General features: G+C 39.4%; 1 protein-coding gene across 1 annotated transcript; it reads left to right on the top strand.

The window, feature by feature from the left end:
- Positions 1 to 11,890: 11,890 nt before the first annotated feature.
- Positions 11,891 to 12,865, top strand: LOC138048530 (uncharacterized). Its single transcript, XM_068894711.1, has one exon. It carries the CDS (start codon positions 11,891 to 11,893, stop codon positions 12,863 to 12,865), a length of 975 nt encoding a protein of 324 aa, XP_068750812.1.
- The last annotated feature ends 7,218 nt before the right edge of the window (positions 12,866 to 20,083 follow it).

Below are 20,083 nucleotides of genomic sequence, written 5' to 3'. Positions count from 1 at the left end.
GAAGAATACCCAAATGTGAACATGAAAAAAACACTGAAAAAAGAGCCAATGACCCCAATTCCGCAAAACATATGCAGTTACACGGCCATTTCTTTTTTGAATGCGGTTGGTATGTGAAAAAAGACAGCCGAGTTAAATGCAATTTTGGTTTTGTGGCACATGGATTACGTACAACTCGTACGACAAAAAAGACAGGCTTATGTCAAACAAACTGAGACTTTTCACTGGGGATATCAACGCGAATGAGAGGAACAATTGGCAAGAAAACGATTTAAATCAAATTTAAAAAAAAAAATAACCATGGCTGCTATGGTTTTTTACTTTATTGTCCCAAGGAAGATAATCAAATATTTTACGATCGATGTCTTTCTTTTTTGAATTTACTACATAGGACTCGATGAATCTGATATAAACATTCAGTTATTGAGCACTTTATTGATGGGGCAACGTTTATTTGAAACGCAAAGGCAATCCATGGATAACAAACTAAAAGATATTTTTGAGCTCGTGTTGAACATTGGTGATGTGAACTATAAAAAAAATAATTTATTTTTATTTTAGAATGGGGAACTTGTTTCTTTTGTTTAGAACCAACTAAATATGATTTATTTGGTGTCTTGTTTTGTTGTTTATCGTGTAGAAAGGATTGTCGATTAGTTGAATTTTGTTATATATGTGATAAATTTTTTATTTTATTTTTAAGATGGCTTATTATCTAATCTTACCTTGTGCAGAGAAGCATTTCACATATTGAAAGATAGATTGGATGTTTTGCAGAATGAAGTATTGTTAATAAGACAACAAATTGCAAAATAAATAATTTTATATTTTTAGTGTCCTGTGAATTTTGTGGGACGTGGATTAACACCCTGGAAAGCCATCCGGTTTTTGTTTTAAATAAAATAAATGGAACGGTACTGAATATTTAAGATGTGATGATTGTTATTATTATCATTATTAACTTATTTATTTTTTTTAGAATGTCCTTTTTGTTGTTCAAATAAGATTTTCATTTAGAAACTAGATTTTATAATCTTCTTTTACAACATTTCAACGTTTCTATTTATCCAACTCATAAACTAAAATAGTTTAAAATAATTTTTTAACCTATAGACAATCCAGCAGATGTAACAGAGTATACGTTCTTATAACTTTTCTAAATAATAATACATTTATTTTCAAGTAGATGCTTTGTGTTGGATGTGTGAATATCACACGACACTCGACGACTCTAATTTATGTCAAAATTGTTCGAACGAGAGCAGTAGTTGTGAATTTTTTAAATGTACTCGATTTGATGAGAAGCGTCAAAGAAATTTGTGTGATTATTGTTTTCAATTTTGTCCTTGTACTAATGCAATATTAAATGATGATGTCATTAAACTCTTGTAAGTAATAATTAACAATTAGACCCATAGCCCGCAAGGGCTACGGGTCAATAGCCCATGAGGCGAGGCCGAATGGGCTATTGACCCTTGAGGGCGAAGGTTCTAATTGTTTTAGTATCACCCAACTAGTCGGACAGAAAAGGCAATAACAAAGTTAGCAAATGCAAGTTGAAGAAATATTTATTTGGGAATAAAACGAAAGCAAGCATCTCGCTTTTCGCTACTCGAGGACCATTAATAATAGTCCTGTAGTAGCGTAGCCAATAAAAAAGCAGGATTTGCATTAGTCCACTAGTTGGGTGATACTAATGTATTTTATTTTCAAAATAAATGTTTTGTGTTTTGTGGAAATGTCGGTCTTGTCCTTGAACGGCTATAAAAACCCAAAAAAATTTTTTTTAGTTCGTACAAGTGCACGTTTATTAAAAAAACGAAAACAACAAGAAGAAGAGGAAGTTTTAAAAAGCAACAAAAAACAAAAAAATTATTATAGACCAATCAGATATGGACCACAATTTTTTCTGTAATTTATGCTGTCCTCGATTGCACAGTTCGAATAGTATCACGACGTCGCCTGTCATTTGTTGTAGTTTATTATGAATCATTTTGAGTCGTTTGTAGGTTTATTGAACGAAGGATGTGAAGACTTTCAACCTGAAGATACGATGGTCAATGAAAAAACAACACAAACGTCAAATGCTTTAAATGAATTTTCGAAAACATTGAAACATTCCATGCGTGAAAATATAGTGGAGTTTTAGTTTGAACTTCAAAAGCACATTGTTTCGTTAATGAAAATACGGATGATTTGGAATTTGTATTGTATGTTCAACGAATTTTTGAAGACTTTAAACGGAATCTAAACAACTTTCTTGATCGTTGGTAATGATTGCTACGCACTACGCATGTCTTTTTATACCACAACGATGGCAAAATGTGTTTAACTGTAATATAGATAGTGTGTCTGTACGATATGTGAAAGGTGGACGGTCATTCCATAAACGCGTGTTGTATGTACAGGTGTAGATTGTTACTAATTCGAAAATAATTCCTTGAATAGTAGGTCGATGATAAGAAATTGATTAATACTACACTGAATCGATGATAAAATTGGCTAATACTAAAAAAAAAACTTAGGTAGGATTTCGTGTAAAACAAAAAGAGTTACCATCCACTTTTTTTGTTTTTTACAGACAAATGTCTAGTGTGTCACATGCCATTAAACGATCAACACGTATATATGTGATACCAGTTTAAATTGGTCGTCCAGTGATGAAGATGAGGATTACAATCCATTGAAAATGTGTTGTTATTGTTGAATTTTTCAGCCAAATATATACGTTTAAATCATCAAAAATGCTTACAGTTTGCTCCTCTGGATTTTTGTTGTGGTGTGGAACGTAAAGCGATTCATCCTTGCACCGGTTTTTGTGGAGTAATGGCACTTTTGATTGCTTTGTTTTAGGAAAAGGGCAATAGATTGTGTATGTCTCGTTTTTTATCATTATTTGCTTTATTTTAAGCTTGTGAGTTGTGATTTTTGTCATACGATTGGAGAAAGACGTGTCTGGCGAATAACACATGATTACACGATGATTTCGCATAATTTTTTGTTATAAAACTGCATTTAATGTTTTTGGTGTTTTTTCTTAGGTTTTTGACTGATTTCCAAAAAATGTGACTTTTGTCGAAATGATACTAATAATCATTTAATAATACATTATTGCATGACTTACGAATCACACGTCAAATTATGTTACGATTGTCACACTTTACATATAGGAGTGGTCAATTCTAAATATTTTAATGGAGGTAGAGATGGTGAGTGTGTTGTGTCGCATTTCACTCAAAAAATGAAACATACCAACAACGACCCTTTGTAGATGTCCTCTACACCCCAGTCGTAGCGTTATGATTTGTTCTCGGTGTCTAGAAAACAATTGGGAACATGTAGATGTGTTAATAAACATGAATCTTTTTAATAGTGATCATGTACAACTTGTGGTGTGATTCTTTTTAGATCATGACATTATGTGGTCTTTGCGATACACCAGATGCATAAAACTACCTCCACCTCAACTCTGTAGCTTGGTGAATCTTAACAAACTAATCACGGATGTGTGGGTTTTTGTAGTATCGTGTGTCTATTGAATGCCATCAAATTTTTAAACGATGATAAGCATCGCTCTTCGTAATGGTTGCGAGCAAAAAAGAACACAAAAGAAATAGCCAATATTGAAAAAACGTTATTATAAACCGCAAGACTAGACGGTTATGAACAAACAAAAGATGATCCTTTTTAGCTTCGAGAATTTTTTTACTTATTTCATGGATTAAATCGATTAGGATTTTTAAAGAAATATAATTTAATTGTCATTGATTATTTTACTAATGAGGCTATCATTAGAGAATATGATGATGTTGATCTATCTAAAACTAGTATTTTTTATCTAAAATAAACAATCAAATACAAGGTGTTACAATTGAACCCACTGGGAACTCGGAAAAATCCGAGCCCCAGATGGGATTCAAACCCACGACCCTGTGTGATCTAGTACGGATGCTCTAACCACTGAGCTACTGGAGACTCTATGGTGAGCAAGGGTGAAATGTGGGTATTTGATTCAAGCTGCATCACGCAGCCACAGAGTCAAATTTCGACTGACAGCATGGCTCATAACTGCCTCGCGCAGTCCCACTGAGAGCATCATTGAAATACAGTTGCCTGCATTTCCGTGAACGATGCGGCCAATTAACCACCAAAGTGAGCGAATGTGAGACAATATGTTAACCATTGTCTCACATTCGCTCACTTGGGTGGTTGGTTGGCCCCATCGTTTACGGAAATGCAGGCAACTGTATTTCAATGATGCTCTCAGTGTGACTGCGCGAGGCAGTTATGAGCCATGCTGTCAGTCGAGTTAAGTATTTGACCTTCTACATTTTTTCCTGATAGTAGTTTTATATAGCAATCCTTATTTCCAACATTGTAGCTTTTGAGTATTATGAAATCGAATTATTGACCATCCCTGGTGCCAGTAGCTTTTTAGCTTTAAAATGAACAGAAGAAGACAGTCCCTAAGTATTAATTGCAAATTAAACTACATAATCAGTTATCTATATTGTGTGAAAAGGTAGAAAACAGTATGTGATACAAACAATGTAAGCTTTGAAGAATTTTTAGAATATATTCACTCTTATTCAAAGCATTGTTATTAATTGTTTGTGAAGAGAGAACAGGAAGCGTTTATCTCTGCTGCAGTGAGTGAGCCGAGGAAGCTCTGTAATCGGGAGAAGAACACATTTTTTTTCGAAACGGAAGGGATTGTGGTCAAAGGCCTAAGGAATTGTGGTTATGCGCGAATGGAAGAATTAAGATACGCGTTATATCTCTGTTTCGCTTCTCGTACCTCAAACTATCGATAGTCTACAGTGTCACGCAACAAAAACATAAATTTAAAATCGATGTGTGGGGAATTTTCTAGTTGGCCCGTTGGTTTTTCAAAAGCAGTGACTCTAAAGATTCACATTTTAAACACGAATTCTCAATATATTTAAAAGATTTTTTTCTTCATCACAAGCACATGTCGATAATAAAAGCTTTTTTCTCTGAGAACTCCTAACACCTGTGCTGGAAACACATAAATCATATAACTTGAATCTCGGTTTCTTGATTGTTCTCGAAAATATTCTCTGCATGCAAATAATAAAGCGAGGTCAAACTATTTGAAGCTATCAAAAGAGAGGAATCACAAGAAAATCAAGTAAACAGCTAATCAATGACATCAAAGAAAAGAAACAAAGTCCAATAAAGTTCATAGGTCAAGGACAGCGTGACCACTGTAATATTGTCATACTGGGTTTTCGACAGCACAATCAAAATGGTCAAGAACTTGGAATGTTGTAGGAAACAAACATTTTTACCACCTCTCCATTTCTCAGGTCTGTGCGGTACACATTTGTCGAAACGTTTGACGCAACTTTATAGAGTTTCATATAGAGACACCATGTTGTCCACCAATATGGCGGCCGGTAATCAAGGAAAACATCTACATTGTAGCAGTCATTTTGCAATGAAAATGCTTGCTTTTCGCTCATGAGATAAAATACATGGGTATAAACACATCTTATAATGTACTTGAAAGGCTCAAACTGCTGAGATTCATAGGGATTGAGATTATTATAATTATTATTTTTAACCAAATAGTGACAATTGCTGTAGACGTCACAGAACTGGAAACTTGAAAAAAGATTTATTTCTACAATTGTAGGTCATCTATAACGGAAAACATTGCGATTTGATGACGTCACTGTGAAAACGATTATTTTCTTCTCTCGAGTGGGGTCCAGGAGGAGGTACAGTTTAGGAGTCCATATTTTGTACTGTCCCTGCTCAAGATCTATTCAAATTTCCCCTCAATGAATGATTTGCTAGTAATTGGATCCGTGCTTTATACGCAAAGGGCTCTGGGATCGCCAGGGGGCAAACATTGTAAGTTGCTGTGAGAAAATGTGTGGCAGAAACTTATTCGACATCCAAAAAATTGATTTTGGAGAGAGATCAATGCTTTTTTCGACATAGTTTTATCAGAAATCGGTCTTGCCAATGTTGACATGCGGCAAGTGTAATATGAAATATGAAATACCAAATATGAGATACCATTTGCTGATTAACTTCCTTGCTAGCGTAAGGTTTATAGTGAAATGGCTTCAAATTATTACAAAATTAGGAATAAATCTGGAGGAAATAACTCAATAAAGGCTTTTCAGTTGTATTTACGTGTGCATGGGCTCTTTTTTTGCCTATTTCTAAACTCAGCAATTCAAATAGTATTGGAAATATGCCTAGTGGCAATCATTGTGCTGTGTGGGGTTGTGACAATGATCAAAGGTACCCATAGAAGCAAAACATTCTTTTCACGTTGGAATATTTTACTCACCCAGGAATAACAATGATGTTTTGTCGTGGGCTAGAGCTATTAATCGTGACCAATTCAAGGTTTCGATGAGTACAAAGGTCTGTTAAAATAATATTGTACGAGGTTACAGAACCTCTGAATGTCCAACACCAACTTTGTACATAACAGAGTATGATTGTAGGAGTACTAAAACCTCAGAGACCTGCTCCAAGGATCAGATCTACAGAGAACTAGTACATGAAGATGACGCTTTTGTATTGGTCGAAGTCAAAGTGGAGCGTGACAAGTTTGCTTAGGTCCAGTGACTTTAATAGATGTAGATGCTAGTTTGACAGAAGAAAAGGTTTTTTTACATGTAACAGCTGCCCGGCATATCAGATATGAATTCCCAGTGTTGTCTAAATCTATCGAAACAGAGTCTGCTATATTCTATGGAAGAGGAGCGTTAAAACAGCTGCCTCGAGGCAGAAGGAGATTGAAATGGTTTGCTTGAGCAGAATCATCGAGTTTGTAGAAATAGCAGCGGCTCAAAAACTGTTGGATTTTTCTCAATCAAACAAGAACTTAACCTATGGATTACCTTATGTTTCTCATCGATCATTTCATCCCTCCAAAGAGCAATACAAAAAATTTCCATCTCCTCTGACAACGACTTCCCTGCTCTGAGGAGGTATATTTCCAGAAGCCATAATTCGTTTACGCAAGACGTAACTAATAAGAAAACCGCCTAGACAAACGTAAATACAACTAAAAAAGCTTTATTTTGCTATTTCCTCCAGATTTGTACCTAATTTTGTAATATTTCGAGACCATGACAATAAACAGCAATAAACCTTACGGATCCTCCCACAAGCAAGGTTAATCCGAAAATTTTATCTCATATTTCATGGTTATTCAATTATGGTTGAGGTAATTTAACTAACTGACACCTAAAGCAGCCCAAACCGGCCAGACTTAGTATTTTATTCTGTCTCACGCCAGACAATTTTACTGGTCAATGGGGAAGCCCCCAGAAGTCAATGCGTTAAAGATCGTTTACCCTTGGTATGAATGAGTTGTCAGTAATCGGATCCCTGTTTATACACAAAGAGTTCTGGGATCATCAGGGGGAAAACATTGCAAGGCGCTGTAAGAAAATGTATGATGAAAACTTATTTCAACGTCCAAAAAATCGATTTTGGAGAGAGATCAACGCTTTTTTCGACACAGATTTATCAGAAATCGATTTGGGCAATGTTGACATGTGGCAAGTGTAAGTTTTTGTTCGAATATCTGTGAAATATGAGATACCAATTTGCTGATTAACTTCCTTGCTAGCGTATGGTTTATTGTGAAGTGGTCTCAAAATATTACAAAATTAGTTTTTTTTTGTTTTTACAAGACATCTGGTTTGTCTCTTCAACTGGGCAAACCTGCCCAAAGGGAAGGAGCACGAACAGGACTCGAGGTCCTATGCGAGGTGCTCCACCCTACCCTATCCAGACCAGAAAGACCAGACCACAACACCGGGAACTACATGCCCTACTCTTTACGACAAGTGTGCAGGTTCTTTTACGTCCCACAGGATTATGAACATTGAAGGGTTGTGAGACGGGACGGCTTGTTGTCCTTATCCGAGAAGACCTCCGACGACGACGACGACGACCTCCCGCGTGACAGCCCGGTGCTCAACCAACTGAGCCACCGGTGCATAGGTACGTTTTTGTTTGAACATCTCCCTTCCCCTAGGCAGCATTTCTACGTACCATTTAGGTAAACTAGTTTCGATATGCTCTTGTGACTGATAAAAAAATCAAGCTGGTGATAAATTGTAGCTGGACATCGATTGGTCGATTTTGCCATTAGCACTGCAGTAATTAGGACATCGAAAAGTGATCGCGGAAACCCAGTAGAAATTGGAATTTCGGATTTTCATGATATTCCATTTTTTTTTTATTGGCTTGTCGCAATCATGATAGTGTTTTTTTGCCTTCACCGAAGAGTGAAACACAGGGAATTTTAGTCGAAATTGTGGGAAAAAAATACATAGGGAGCTTCTTTAGAGCCAAGCAAAAGTATGTGGGTGGTTATTATGGCAATTGGAAAGGATATTCATGTCAGAGGTTAGCGTCTCAGTTGTTATCGTGATCAAACCTTCGGTCGAAATCGTGTGTTCCACCCTCAAAATTACAACTTGTGGCGCAAGTTGAAACTGTTTGTTGCGCGTATTATTACCTTCTTGCGCATCAAATTTTGATGTTGCAAAAAGTAAAATGGACTGGTGGTATTTTTCACAAGTCAATGGCCACAGGTCACAGGTCATTGTTTTACCAATACAGAAAGTATCCTAAACATGCATAAAAGCTAACCTTAGGCCTAATTAGGCCTAAACAAAAGTTTTTAGGCCTAAGGTTAGCTTTTGTGAATGTTTAGGATACTTTGTGTATTGGTAAAACAATGACCTGTGACCTGTAAAAAATAACAGCCGTAAAATTTCCAATTTTTTGGAACAAAAAAATTTGCGCAAGAAAGTGGTAATATGCGCAACAAAACATCTCAACTCGCAATGCAACATTGTTGCACCACAAGTTGCACGAAAAATGTTGCTTGGTCTTTACGAATGGATAAAAAATATTTTTGGTAAGTAAAAATTCCTTTATTTTTTGCATGAGAATTTGACGAAGAGGTAAGTGCGACTAAATTTGTTGCGTGCGTGGCTATGTTTGACTTCAGCTTGTTATGCGAATTTTGACATGGGATACAAAAAGAATATCTATGGTAAGATTGTTAAAAAATCTTTATTTTTGAGTGTTTATGTGGACAAAAAATACAACAATGAGCGAGAAATAATATTTAAAGTGAAAAGTTTGCAAAAAAATATACATAAGAAATGAAGCGGTTGTTTATAAATTTGTTTCCCACAACAATCGAAGTTCTTTGGTTTTTCATGAAACGGTTTCAGATTTAGGGGTCAATTACATGAGTCACTCTGACCTGGTTAGGCGGGCTGGCTCGTTTACCCGAGATCCTGGCATGTCTGAGAAAATCACCAAAAATCAAGTTTGTGAGTATATGAGCTCCCTGGCATTTGTTGTTTTTCCAAGTTTACATAAAGGATTTACAAGATAAATGTTGTTGTTTTCTTTTTTCACACGAACTATTCTAAATTTAGACCAAGCTGGGCTGGCTCACCTTATGTAATACCGGGCCGAAACTCTACCATCCCAGCTATATCTATACTCGTACTTCATGTGGATGATTCATCCTCGAAGCTGCCATATCTAGAGTTAATATAGCGATTGAAGCTTGGTTTATCTCGGGGTAATTTCCAAAACGGCTGCCGGTCCATTCCCAATCATGTAGTTTTTCTTCGTTGTAGTCATAAAGAGAGAGAATTTTTGAAGTGCATCATTTTTCATTCTGACACTATGTGCAAGCCATTTGACCTGTTGTTTTTCAGCAAAAATTTCAATAGATTGACACCTGGTGATACGCAGTAGGCCGTTGTTTGATTAGATGAATGCTTTAGAGTCTGGTTTTCTTTTAAATCCATTTTTCACATTTTTTCTTAACATTCTGTCACAAAATGATCTGGATTATTCCAAGTTGCTATGTTGTAGCATAATCTTAATCGTACAAGAGCATTCATATATTGGCCCCGTGTCCTCGCTGATATTCGACCGTTTGTGAGTATTTTCCGGAGCTCGTGGAATATAGCTGTTGCTGATGCGATTCTATGTTCAATCAGCCTTGTAGGTTTTTCTGGAGATAACATAACACCTAAATACTTAAATTCCAGCACAGTTTTGATTTTTTCTTCATATAGAGATATTAAACTCTCGCTTTTAGTGGTTTCTTCGTCATGATTCAATGTCATACTTTCTGTTTTAGGTCTTGACAGTATCAAGCCGTACCTTTTGAATTCATTCTCTATGATTTTCAGTCCCCGTCTGCCCGCATCAATCGAAGTGAAACACGCACATAAATTGTCTACATACATTACCCCATGTAATTTTGTACTTCCCCAGCTTTTGAACCTGCTTCGTAGCTCCCTATCAGTAACTTCAATTGGAATCTGGTAATCCAGCTGTAGCCCATATCTATTGCCAAGTTCATCAATCAGCTTCCGGTGAATAACACGGGATACTGAGTAGGCAACCATGCGCTACCTTGAATTACTTTTTTTTAACCTTTGATTACTACGGTTGTGTTAGTGTATACTGTTCGTAGGATTTCTACAAAGTGTGAGAGACCTAGCCGTAGTGACAGTAACCTAAACATCAGTCTTCTTGGTAACGTATCGTAAGCACTCGTCAGATCAATGACTATAAGTGCTCCAGATTTAGGATCTTGTCTCGGTCGTAGTTGGTCTTGATGCTTTGATCTTGGGCAGCAATATTGAAACCTCCTGTTTGATCTGATTATGATGATGATGATAATAATAATAATAATTAATAATAATAATAATAATAATAATAAGTATTATTATTATTATTTTAATATTATTATTATTATTATTATTATTTTTATTATTGTTATGATTATTACCCTTAGCTTGATCTTTTCCAAAATTATTACGCCTCCTATTGGTGGATAGCGCATTTTTGTAATAATATTTCGAAAACACGTGATACATTCCAGGGTTATTATTGGCTGAGAAATTTGTGTCTTATTACCCCTTGACCCATAACAAAAAAAATACACAAACACCGTCACTTGTCAAAGTTCATGCTGTCGCACCCCACCCCTCGATAACCCATAGATGTCACGCGTGACATGTGTGGGTGAGTCTTTGTTGCCGTGGTAACAAACCCTTGGATCCATTACCCCCGTCTCTGTTTTTCCTTTGTCTACCCCCTCTAAAATGTTCAGTAAATCTATTATCAATGTCACGCGTGACGATCGTAGGCGGAGCTTGTAACTCGTAATTTTTATGTTTGTTTGTATCCTCTAGGGTTGCCCCTCCCCATTTGAAAGTGCACACAACAGAAGGCAGTGAAAAGATTGTGCTCGCACTCAAGATCCCTTCTCGAAATAACCCATACTTGACATATAGACTTGCAAGACACGTAGCGCACTTCGAATCGGGCTATACTATGTAAAAATGTACTGTTTACAAGATAGAGGCAAACTCTGAAGGGAAGACGAAAGCTTCCATCCTTACTCTTTCTGAGATGTTTCACCGTCGCTTTTGCGTTTAAATCTAGAAAGAAGGCAAATATAGTCGCGATCCTTTGACGTCATATCAACGAACCCTAAAAAAAAATCAAAACAGCGGAAGAAGGGCAAAAGGATTATCACTGCCGTGTGATGACGTCATACCACGGGGATATCTTTTGGTTAAAAATAAGACAACGGAAGAAGGGAGAAAATTAAACGTCATCATTTGACGTCATATCAACGAGATCACATCCTCAAATAGGAAAAAACACTTGTGTGCATAACCGATGACTCAGAACGTTCCCCAAAAACTGGGAATAAAAACTCAAAAAGGGAATGTCCCGTAAAACTAAGCAAGACTGTATAAAAACAGCAGTGCGATCTCTCGATCTCAATCAAGTTTCAAGAAGACTTCGGGTAAGAATTACATCGGATTCACGAAAAATGGACGAAAAATGCACTGTTGAAGTTATCGCCCCAAAATCAGAGAACGATATTTTACGCAAGACAATTGCGTATCTGTACGAACAACATAAACAATGGAGTGAACGAAACAAGGGACTCGTATGTCTCGCGAATCAATTACACGACACAATTCAAGAAGTCGCGTCTCTAGAGGCCCAAAATCGACGACTGGAAGAGAGTCTTGCTAGAGCCGAAAATAGAATCGCGCAGTTGAGTTTGATGGCAAGTAACGGAAATTCTTCTCAGGGAGCCATTGTGACGCCTGGAGTGTCAAAAAAGATCTTAGAGTGTCTCAGCCGAGAAAATACAAGGCTTAAAGGGGTCATACGGCAAATGACGGCCAGAGCTTCGGAGGACGCGATCGATTTGGCAACAGAAAATTGCGATCTACACGACGTCATCATGAAATTAAGGGATGATAGAGATGGAAAAAGGCAGAAGATACAGGAACTCGAGAAAATATTGCATAATATTCAAGACGAAAATGTAGATGGTTTAAAGCATCAAAATGTGCATTTGGTGCACAAAGTCACAGAGCTATCGAGAAAGCTGGACGTCAAGCAAGTATTTTGCGAAACCATCGTCACCGAAAACGAGACTCTAAAAAGAACAATGCAATCGTCAGAGGGCGAAAAGATGGTCTACGTGCGCGAGGTAAAGTCAGTAATCGGGAAATCTCTGGCAGCGCGAGAGGTCATGAGTCAAGTTTGGGACAAAGAGGGCAACGGTTCTAACGAAGAAAGCGACAACGATGACTTGGAAGAAAATAGCAAAACACTTGGAGGTAAAGATGTGGAAAAACGGATAGAGAAAGAGAAAGGTTTGCGAATGGAAAGCGATGCTGCCGGGTTACACCAACAGGTCCGAGACTTGCAAAGACGTGTTGAACACCAACACGATCTCGAAGCTGAAAAAGTGAATGCGCTGACGGCGGAAATCGGACAAGCTAAATAAGAGAGAAACGCCCTGCAACAAGAAAAAGAACAGCTACAAGAGCAGACAAATCAGATCGAACAAATTATCAGGGACCGTGACGCGGAGGTAAAAAATCTCAAAGGAGAAGTGAATGGTTTGCGTACGAGTCTTTCCAAAGCTATTAATGCGGGTGAGGTCTTACAGAAGGAATTGGATGAATCGCGAGAGGAAAATAAGTTAATGCAAGAAGCTCTCATAACTTACGAGAGGGATTTTAAAAGAGAATGCGACGAAAAAAGAGATACCATGCATCAACTACAAGAAATGAAGGCAATACTAAAACACGAAATGGACAAACATGCAGAACTGAACGGGCGATACAGAGAATTGATGCGACGAGTATCGTCTTCGCTCGGCGCTTGTCGAGCTCGAGTATGTCCCAACGAGACTTCCCTACCGGATACACCCCAGCCCCCGAGGCGTTCGGTTCGACCAGTTAACGAATTGCAATGCCCCGTTTGCCACCGAATGTTTCCTCATTATTTGTTAGAGGATCACATGAGAGATTGCTCTGACGAATAAAATACGAGTTTTTTGAATGTAATCTAGAACTATGATACATTAAACAAATGTCTACTCGATCATTCATGATGTCTTTATATGTAAAAGTAGAGATGACAGTTTTTGATTGGTTCGTTTTGGTCGGGGTTATCTTAAGCCTCGTAACGGATCCCTGTATGACACTCGAACCAATAGAAAGGATATAGAGAGATCGAAGAAGGTGCGGTCAAACTCCAGTGTTTCATTAGCAATCCTTCACCAAACGAAGAACAGAGCAATTCGTCGGCCCGAAGCATTGTTAAAATTACGGGGTTCGTATCCAGTCTCTCTTTCGGTGTACACGGCATTGCATTAGAGACAAAAATGCAACCTGGCGATGGGCGCGCACGTTGCAACTCGACGGTGAAAGTTATTCACTTGCCGATCATCACCCTGAACAAGTTTATCCAAGAGACATTTCAAGAACGTGTGACTGCACTGATATGTACAGTAAGGGGCAAGAATATGGTTTCCGGGATAGCGACATTCGAGTTTTATTTGGATGACATGTTCTTGCGAGAAAACAAAGAAAGTATTCTAATGGTACGGTTAGCAGTGCTATCCATAGTAAATTCGAGGGTCGATACTGGCGAGGTAAGGGCAGAGTGTGGATGAATTCTAGAAATGGATCACTGAACTCGCGTCGTTCCTGGACACTTTCCGCAGCTCTTGGTACTAAACCGCCCAAAAAGCGATCATGCGAGGACAAGGGCGATTTTTCGAGTACCACCCCAGTCTATGGGGTGACTCGAGTAGCGCGCACTGTCACGGCCACGTTTACAACCACAGAGGTAGCAAAAAACTGTCTTGAGCAAAAAAATCGCCCTATTGTGATACACTATAGCCATTCTTCTGTATACGTTCGCCGATGGTATGCAAAAACGATGGTTGTTGGACTCGGTCTCCTCGCCGTGCGATTGGCGATTGACAATCTATCTAGTCGAGGGTAGTAATTAAAATAAAAAACAGGTCGAATTGATTATCGTTTGGGATTTTATTGACTGTTTTGTACAATTGAACGACCAGAGACTATTAAAGAGATATTTCGATGGATTATTTTACAGTCATTTTATTCCACTCGTATATACAATGCTAACAAACATTCTTTATATCTCGTGGGTCGTGATTGCGATAGCTTGGGTGAGAACCCAGTCGTTGAAATGCGAAGAACATTCGTGTGCAGGTCACATGAAGGACTTTTTGACGATCGATGGTAGCACTGCCACGACCACAACCATCTGGATAGCTCCAGACGACGTATTCATTTCTCGTGTACCGAATTGAAATGCCATCTCGTGTCCGACAAGTAATCTCAGGGCTGTCGTCAATCGCGCGCTTAAGTTGACGTTGCGTCAAGTTACACTTCGCCCGTTTTGTCTCGAGGGGCTCGTGCTTCTCAAAACACCTCTCTCGGTGCTAATCGATACAGAAGAGCCCACGTACTGTGCGTTGCTTTTTTCGTCGACCGACAAACTTCAAGTGCGGGATATCACCCTTGACAACGGGGAATGCATCAATACGACTAGATCTACTACATCTAGTCCCATAGCCGACTACCACGCTGCCATCGTATTGAGACCTCGTTCGTCGCGCCTCGATTCTGATACGAGAATGCTAAACTTGACGTTTGCGACAAGAGCTCCATCTGTTGCCGTACTCTTGTCGCCACCGACGTGGGATAAAACGTTAGAGTTAAACGATCCGTCGTTTACAGGTTTTCGCGGAAGCACAGAGAAAACACACTTCGTTGCTTTGTTGGTAACAGGTTTAATGACGCTCACCGATTTTCACAACGTACCGACAATCGTCTTACCAGACCCAGTTGCCGGAGCATCTCAATCTAAAGAGATCGTTTCGACAGTCAACCTTTGGCGATACTTAGATGCTCGAGTCTTGACGAGATTGCGTCGAGCAAGCTACGACCAAGAACCGACCGCGTATACTTGTCCGTCGACGCAATGTCCAGATGCGCACTCTACAACCTTAATTGCTCTCGCCTTTAGTTTAGTCGCACTTCTGACAATCTGTATTATCGTCTTACTCGTTCACTCGTGCCGTTCTGTGGAAGCACAAGATCTTGCTCCTTATCGCATACAGGATCATCATACAGAGCCAACATCGTGAGCCATTTTTTTTTTTGTAAGTCAAATTCGAAAGGCCAATCGCGACATTTGTCTTTTTGTAATTTACGATCTAGTTTGCAAGCTTCTTCAATAAATAACTTCAATACACGTACACCCCTCTTTTCGCGCATCATCATTCCATCTGCCATCTGCCACCAATTGATTTTCCCAGAACCTACAACCCCTGTCATGATCCAACAATTTCCAACGGTCACGTGAATGATACTACCGTTTTCGACCATGGTCTCGATGGCACCCGCCCTAATGACCTCCTCTTTGTCTATCCTTCTACGTTTTGTGCTTGGAGTGTGGCAATACCTATGGTGACGGTCTGGGTGAACGCAAGCCTTGACTAGATCGCTGGTTTCCGAGTCATATACTTCCTTCAGGTAATCGAAAAAATAAAGATATAAAGTGTACAGATTCTGGAGACGTATTTCGATTGCCGAACACGAGGCTTTGAATTTTATCTTATCCTCGGAATTTCTCGATTCTGGTGTCACCCTCTCGTGCAAATCAATAAAAAACGACGAATTCCAGGCGGGATTGCGTTCTAAGATATGACAGAGTACGCACAGTTTATCATCAAACCTCTCACAGGTAGATACTTTGTTTAGCATATCCCAGTCCGTTGGTGTATCAAGAAATAATGTCAGAGCGTAAACGATACAGATTCCAAGACCGTACACATCATCAACTGGACCCAACATCAACCCTTCGGGAAAATCATACGACTCGTTTGCCACTAAGGCAATGACGGCCATTGGATCACGAAAACCAGAAATGTTGTACGCAAAGTCGAGCGTCGCTTCTTTCGAGTCCGGTGTTGGCATGTGAAATTGGTCAGACACCACACCAGTCCTAGGATCGACCCAAAAGTCTCGTTTGTCAGGGTGCCGAGTCCATTTCTTTTCATCTCGCAAAACGACACTCCTTCCGAAATCGATTAATCTGGCCTTCGGCCGCCCACGATCATCGATCTTTACGCATATGTTGGAAGGGTGGATGTCGCCGTGTAAGATTCCAAGGTTGTGCAAGTATTTCAACGCCGATAATAACGGAATAAATAACACCTCGATCGGATCAAGAAGCAACCGACATCGAAACCACGTCAACAAATCTTTTCCGGCATCCTCAAACGTCATTTCCGTTACAAACTTTAGCCGCTTTTCATCGTCGTGTGATACAGATATCTTTTTTAATAACGGGACGCAAACTTGGTCCAGCACTCGAGTCACGCGATGGTACGCAATATATTCTCTGTTGATATTAGGACACTGATCTCTGGTAGGTATCTTGACTGCACATCCATCTGCAAGTTTTACAACACCGTAACTCCCTTTCAGTTGATTCATTTTCATAAAATCTGAGCAACAAATGAATAGAAGCCGTGCAACTTAATATATTCTTTCGTTTTTTCTCTCGCATAAAATGGAAACGAAACAATCTGACACATTCAACCGTATTTTTTTTTTCGATCTTTATTTTCGCGTCACAGTATAAATACAAATAACATCATCGGATTCTCTATTTCATCTGCTTACACGATATCGTACCTAGTCAATGCATCGAGCCACTTGCGCTTTTGTAAAGGAAAATCGAAAACCCACTGACAATAGTCTGTACTTTGTAATTTTTTATCTAACGCAGTAACTGTTACAATAAATGACATCATGACCCTTTTACCCCTCTCTTTGCCCATTTTTAATTCATTTGCTGTGTACCACCACTCTACTCGACCTGAACTCACGACTCCCGTCATTACCCAACAATGTCCAACCATTACATGAACAACCTTGCCATCGTGGACCGAGGTACTGATGCGTCCTTCCTCGTCGGTTGTGTCGTCAAATCTTCCACGCTTCCTCCTGTCTCCTCCGTGGCAATATCGACGACAACGATCAGGATGAACACAAGCTTTGACGAGTTGGCTAGTGTTTAAATCGTATACTTCTTTCAAATGGTCAAAGAATCCTGAATATACTGTAGTCAAAGTTCGAAGACGTTTTTTAATCTTACGAAGCAATGGATCTAAAAGACTCGTCGAGAATAACTTTAGTTTCTGATCTAAATCGACAAGAAAGGACGAATCCCAAGCGGGATTGTGTTTGAGGATGCTACAGAGTATACATAATTTGTACTCAAAGGTAGCTCCGGAAAACAACTCGTTTAGTATTCCAGATTCGTCTAATAAATCAAAGAATAACGTTAGAATACGAACGACACACATCCCTAGACCGTATATGTCATCAGCAGGACCCAAAGTCACGCCTGTAGGATATTTTTTCGATTCGTTTGCCACTAGAACCAAAACACTCATTGGATCGCGATAATCGGGGACGTTGTACATGTAATCTGTGGTCGCTTCCTCTGAAGTCAGCGAAGGCGAATGGAATTGGTTGCTTACGATTCCAGTTATGGGATCCACCCATAATTTTTCGTCGAGAGGATGACGTTTCCACTGAACACTGTCCCGAACAACGACACTCCTTCCGAAATCGATTAACTTAGCCGTTAATTCTCCATCTTTATTTAGACTCACGCATATGTTACCAAGGTGGATATCACCGTGCAAGATCCCGAACTCGTGTAATTCATCTATGGTCGGCAACAACGTTTTCAACAAAACCTTAATCGGATCAAAGAGCCATCCAGATTTGCACCACCGAAAAAGGTCGGTGCCGACATCTTCGAACCACAATTCACATACAAATATTGGTTTTCTTTCATCGTCGTCATCGTATACGTATATTTCGTCCAGACGGGCAATATTAAGGTCGTTAAGTCGCGGCTTCAAACGCCGGAAGGCAATGGCCTCTCTGTTAGTATTCGCACACTCAAAATACTTGGGCTTTTTGAGTATTTTTCCATTTTTTACCTCTACGATACCGTAATTTCCTTTCCGTGTTTCCATTCTCACGAGATCTAAACAGACCATGACGTTTAAAAATATTGTCGATATATTCTCTCACTTTTGGTGCCACATAAAACGGATACGTGGCAAATCGCGTCAGATATAACCCCAGGGGCTGTGGTCCATCATCTTCGCACCACAATGTCGCCTTAGGAGTAACCATCACTGTTTTCTGTTTATCGGGGTCGTCCATGCCACTCGAACGTAACCGAGACAACGCCACCAACAATGCCTGTATGACAGTAAACTCGTGAATGGCAGCGACATTGGGATGAATGATGGCCGTGTTTAAGGTACAACCTTGCATGGTATGCACTGTCATCCCCAATGCCGTCTTGATATTATAATATGAATATGTCAGTTTGGCAATCGGGCGATTCGGGTTAGGTCGTAGACGTCCAGATTGTATCATGCGACGTTCGTATGATGTATAATCGTCAAGGTAGATGGTATCGGAAGAGGACGTTAAGGTGTATTCATTTCCATTCATCAATTGAATAACAGGGTGTTCACCTCGGTCGGACAGACCTTTTAATTTACCAATGGCACCGTTCGCCACCCCCTCTAAAATGTCTCTGTTATCTAGAAATCGTACTGGACAGTCGATAAAAAAGCAAGTGTCACAATTCTTGGTCGTTTTGCAGATAAAATCTCCAACCTTTTTCTGTACCTTTTCTTTACCGTAAACCAAATATATTTTTTCTTTACTTGGTTCGTACTTTTCTTTACCATTCAATCTGATGATTTTCTTGTGGTCTATCTCTTTTAAAACTCGTTCAGTGTATTGGGTGATGTCTCTGTTACTCGTAAAAATTCGCGGAACGAATGGCATCACGTACGGGTTCATGGCCAGCGCTTTTCCATCGGACCCATCGGTAGATTTTAGTACACACTTTCTGAGCAACGACACGTCATCATCCGACAAACTGTTCATGGCCATGCGATCAAGGAGTGCCCCATACTCGATATCCCCTTCTTGGCGAATATTCGTTGTTAACAACAAAACGCGATCGATCCATCCACCCTTAGAAGTTTTGGTGGTCCACTTTCTGTTTTCAAACAGATACACGGGATTTTGGCGAGTGCCGCTACCAACAGGGGGCAATTGTTGAAAATCACCGACAAACACCATTACGATACCACCAAATGGCAAATGTCGATATATGGTGTCTCGCCAAAACTTTGCGATTCCATCTAAAATCTCCACCATGATTCCACTCACCATGGAAACTTCATCGAGAATCAAAACGTCTGCATATGCAACCGCGGGAACACCCATACAAGCTGCACTGTGGTTGTTACCAAAAAACCTTCTGCGATCGGCATCGTGACGTTTCATGTAAAAGGACATAAAACTTTGACTTGCACCGCTACCTTCTCCGATCGTCTTCATGTGATCATTTTCGACCTTCTTCAAACCAAAAGCGCTGTGTACCGTGGTCGGGGCAAGAGTGTCCAGTAATTCATTCGGTATGAGTTCCCGATCAACGGCCTTTGTGAGCTGATTCACAGCGTCGTCTCTTATGTTCACTACAGCAGCACCCGTAGAACCCGTGACGATCAACTTGGTACCTTTGTCGTACAGTTTTTGAATTACTCGATTCATACAAGTGGACTTGC

The sequence above is a fragment of the Montipora capricornis genome, chromosome 5, assembly GCF_036669925.1.
Source record: "Montipora capricornis isolate CH-2021 chromosome 5, ASM3666992v2, whole genome shotgun sequence".
NCBI classification, from domain to species: Eukaryota; Metazoa; Cnidaria; class Anthozoa; order Scleractinia; family Acroporidae; genus Montipora; species Montipora capricornis.
This window is presented reverse-complemented; position numbering and strand designations above follow the sequence as displayed.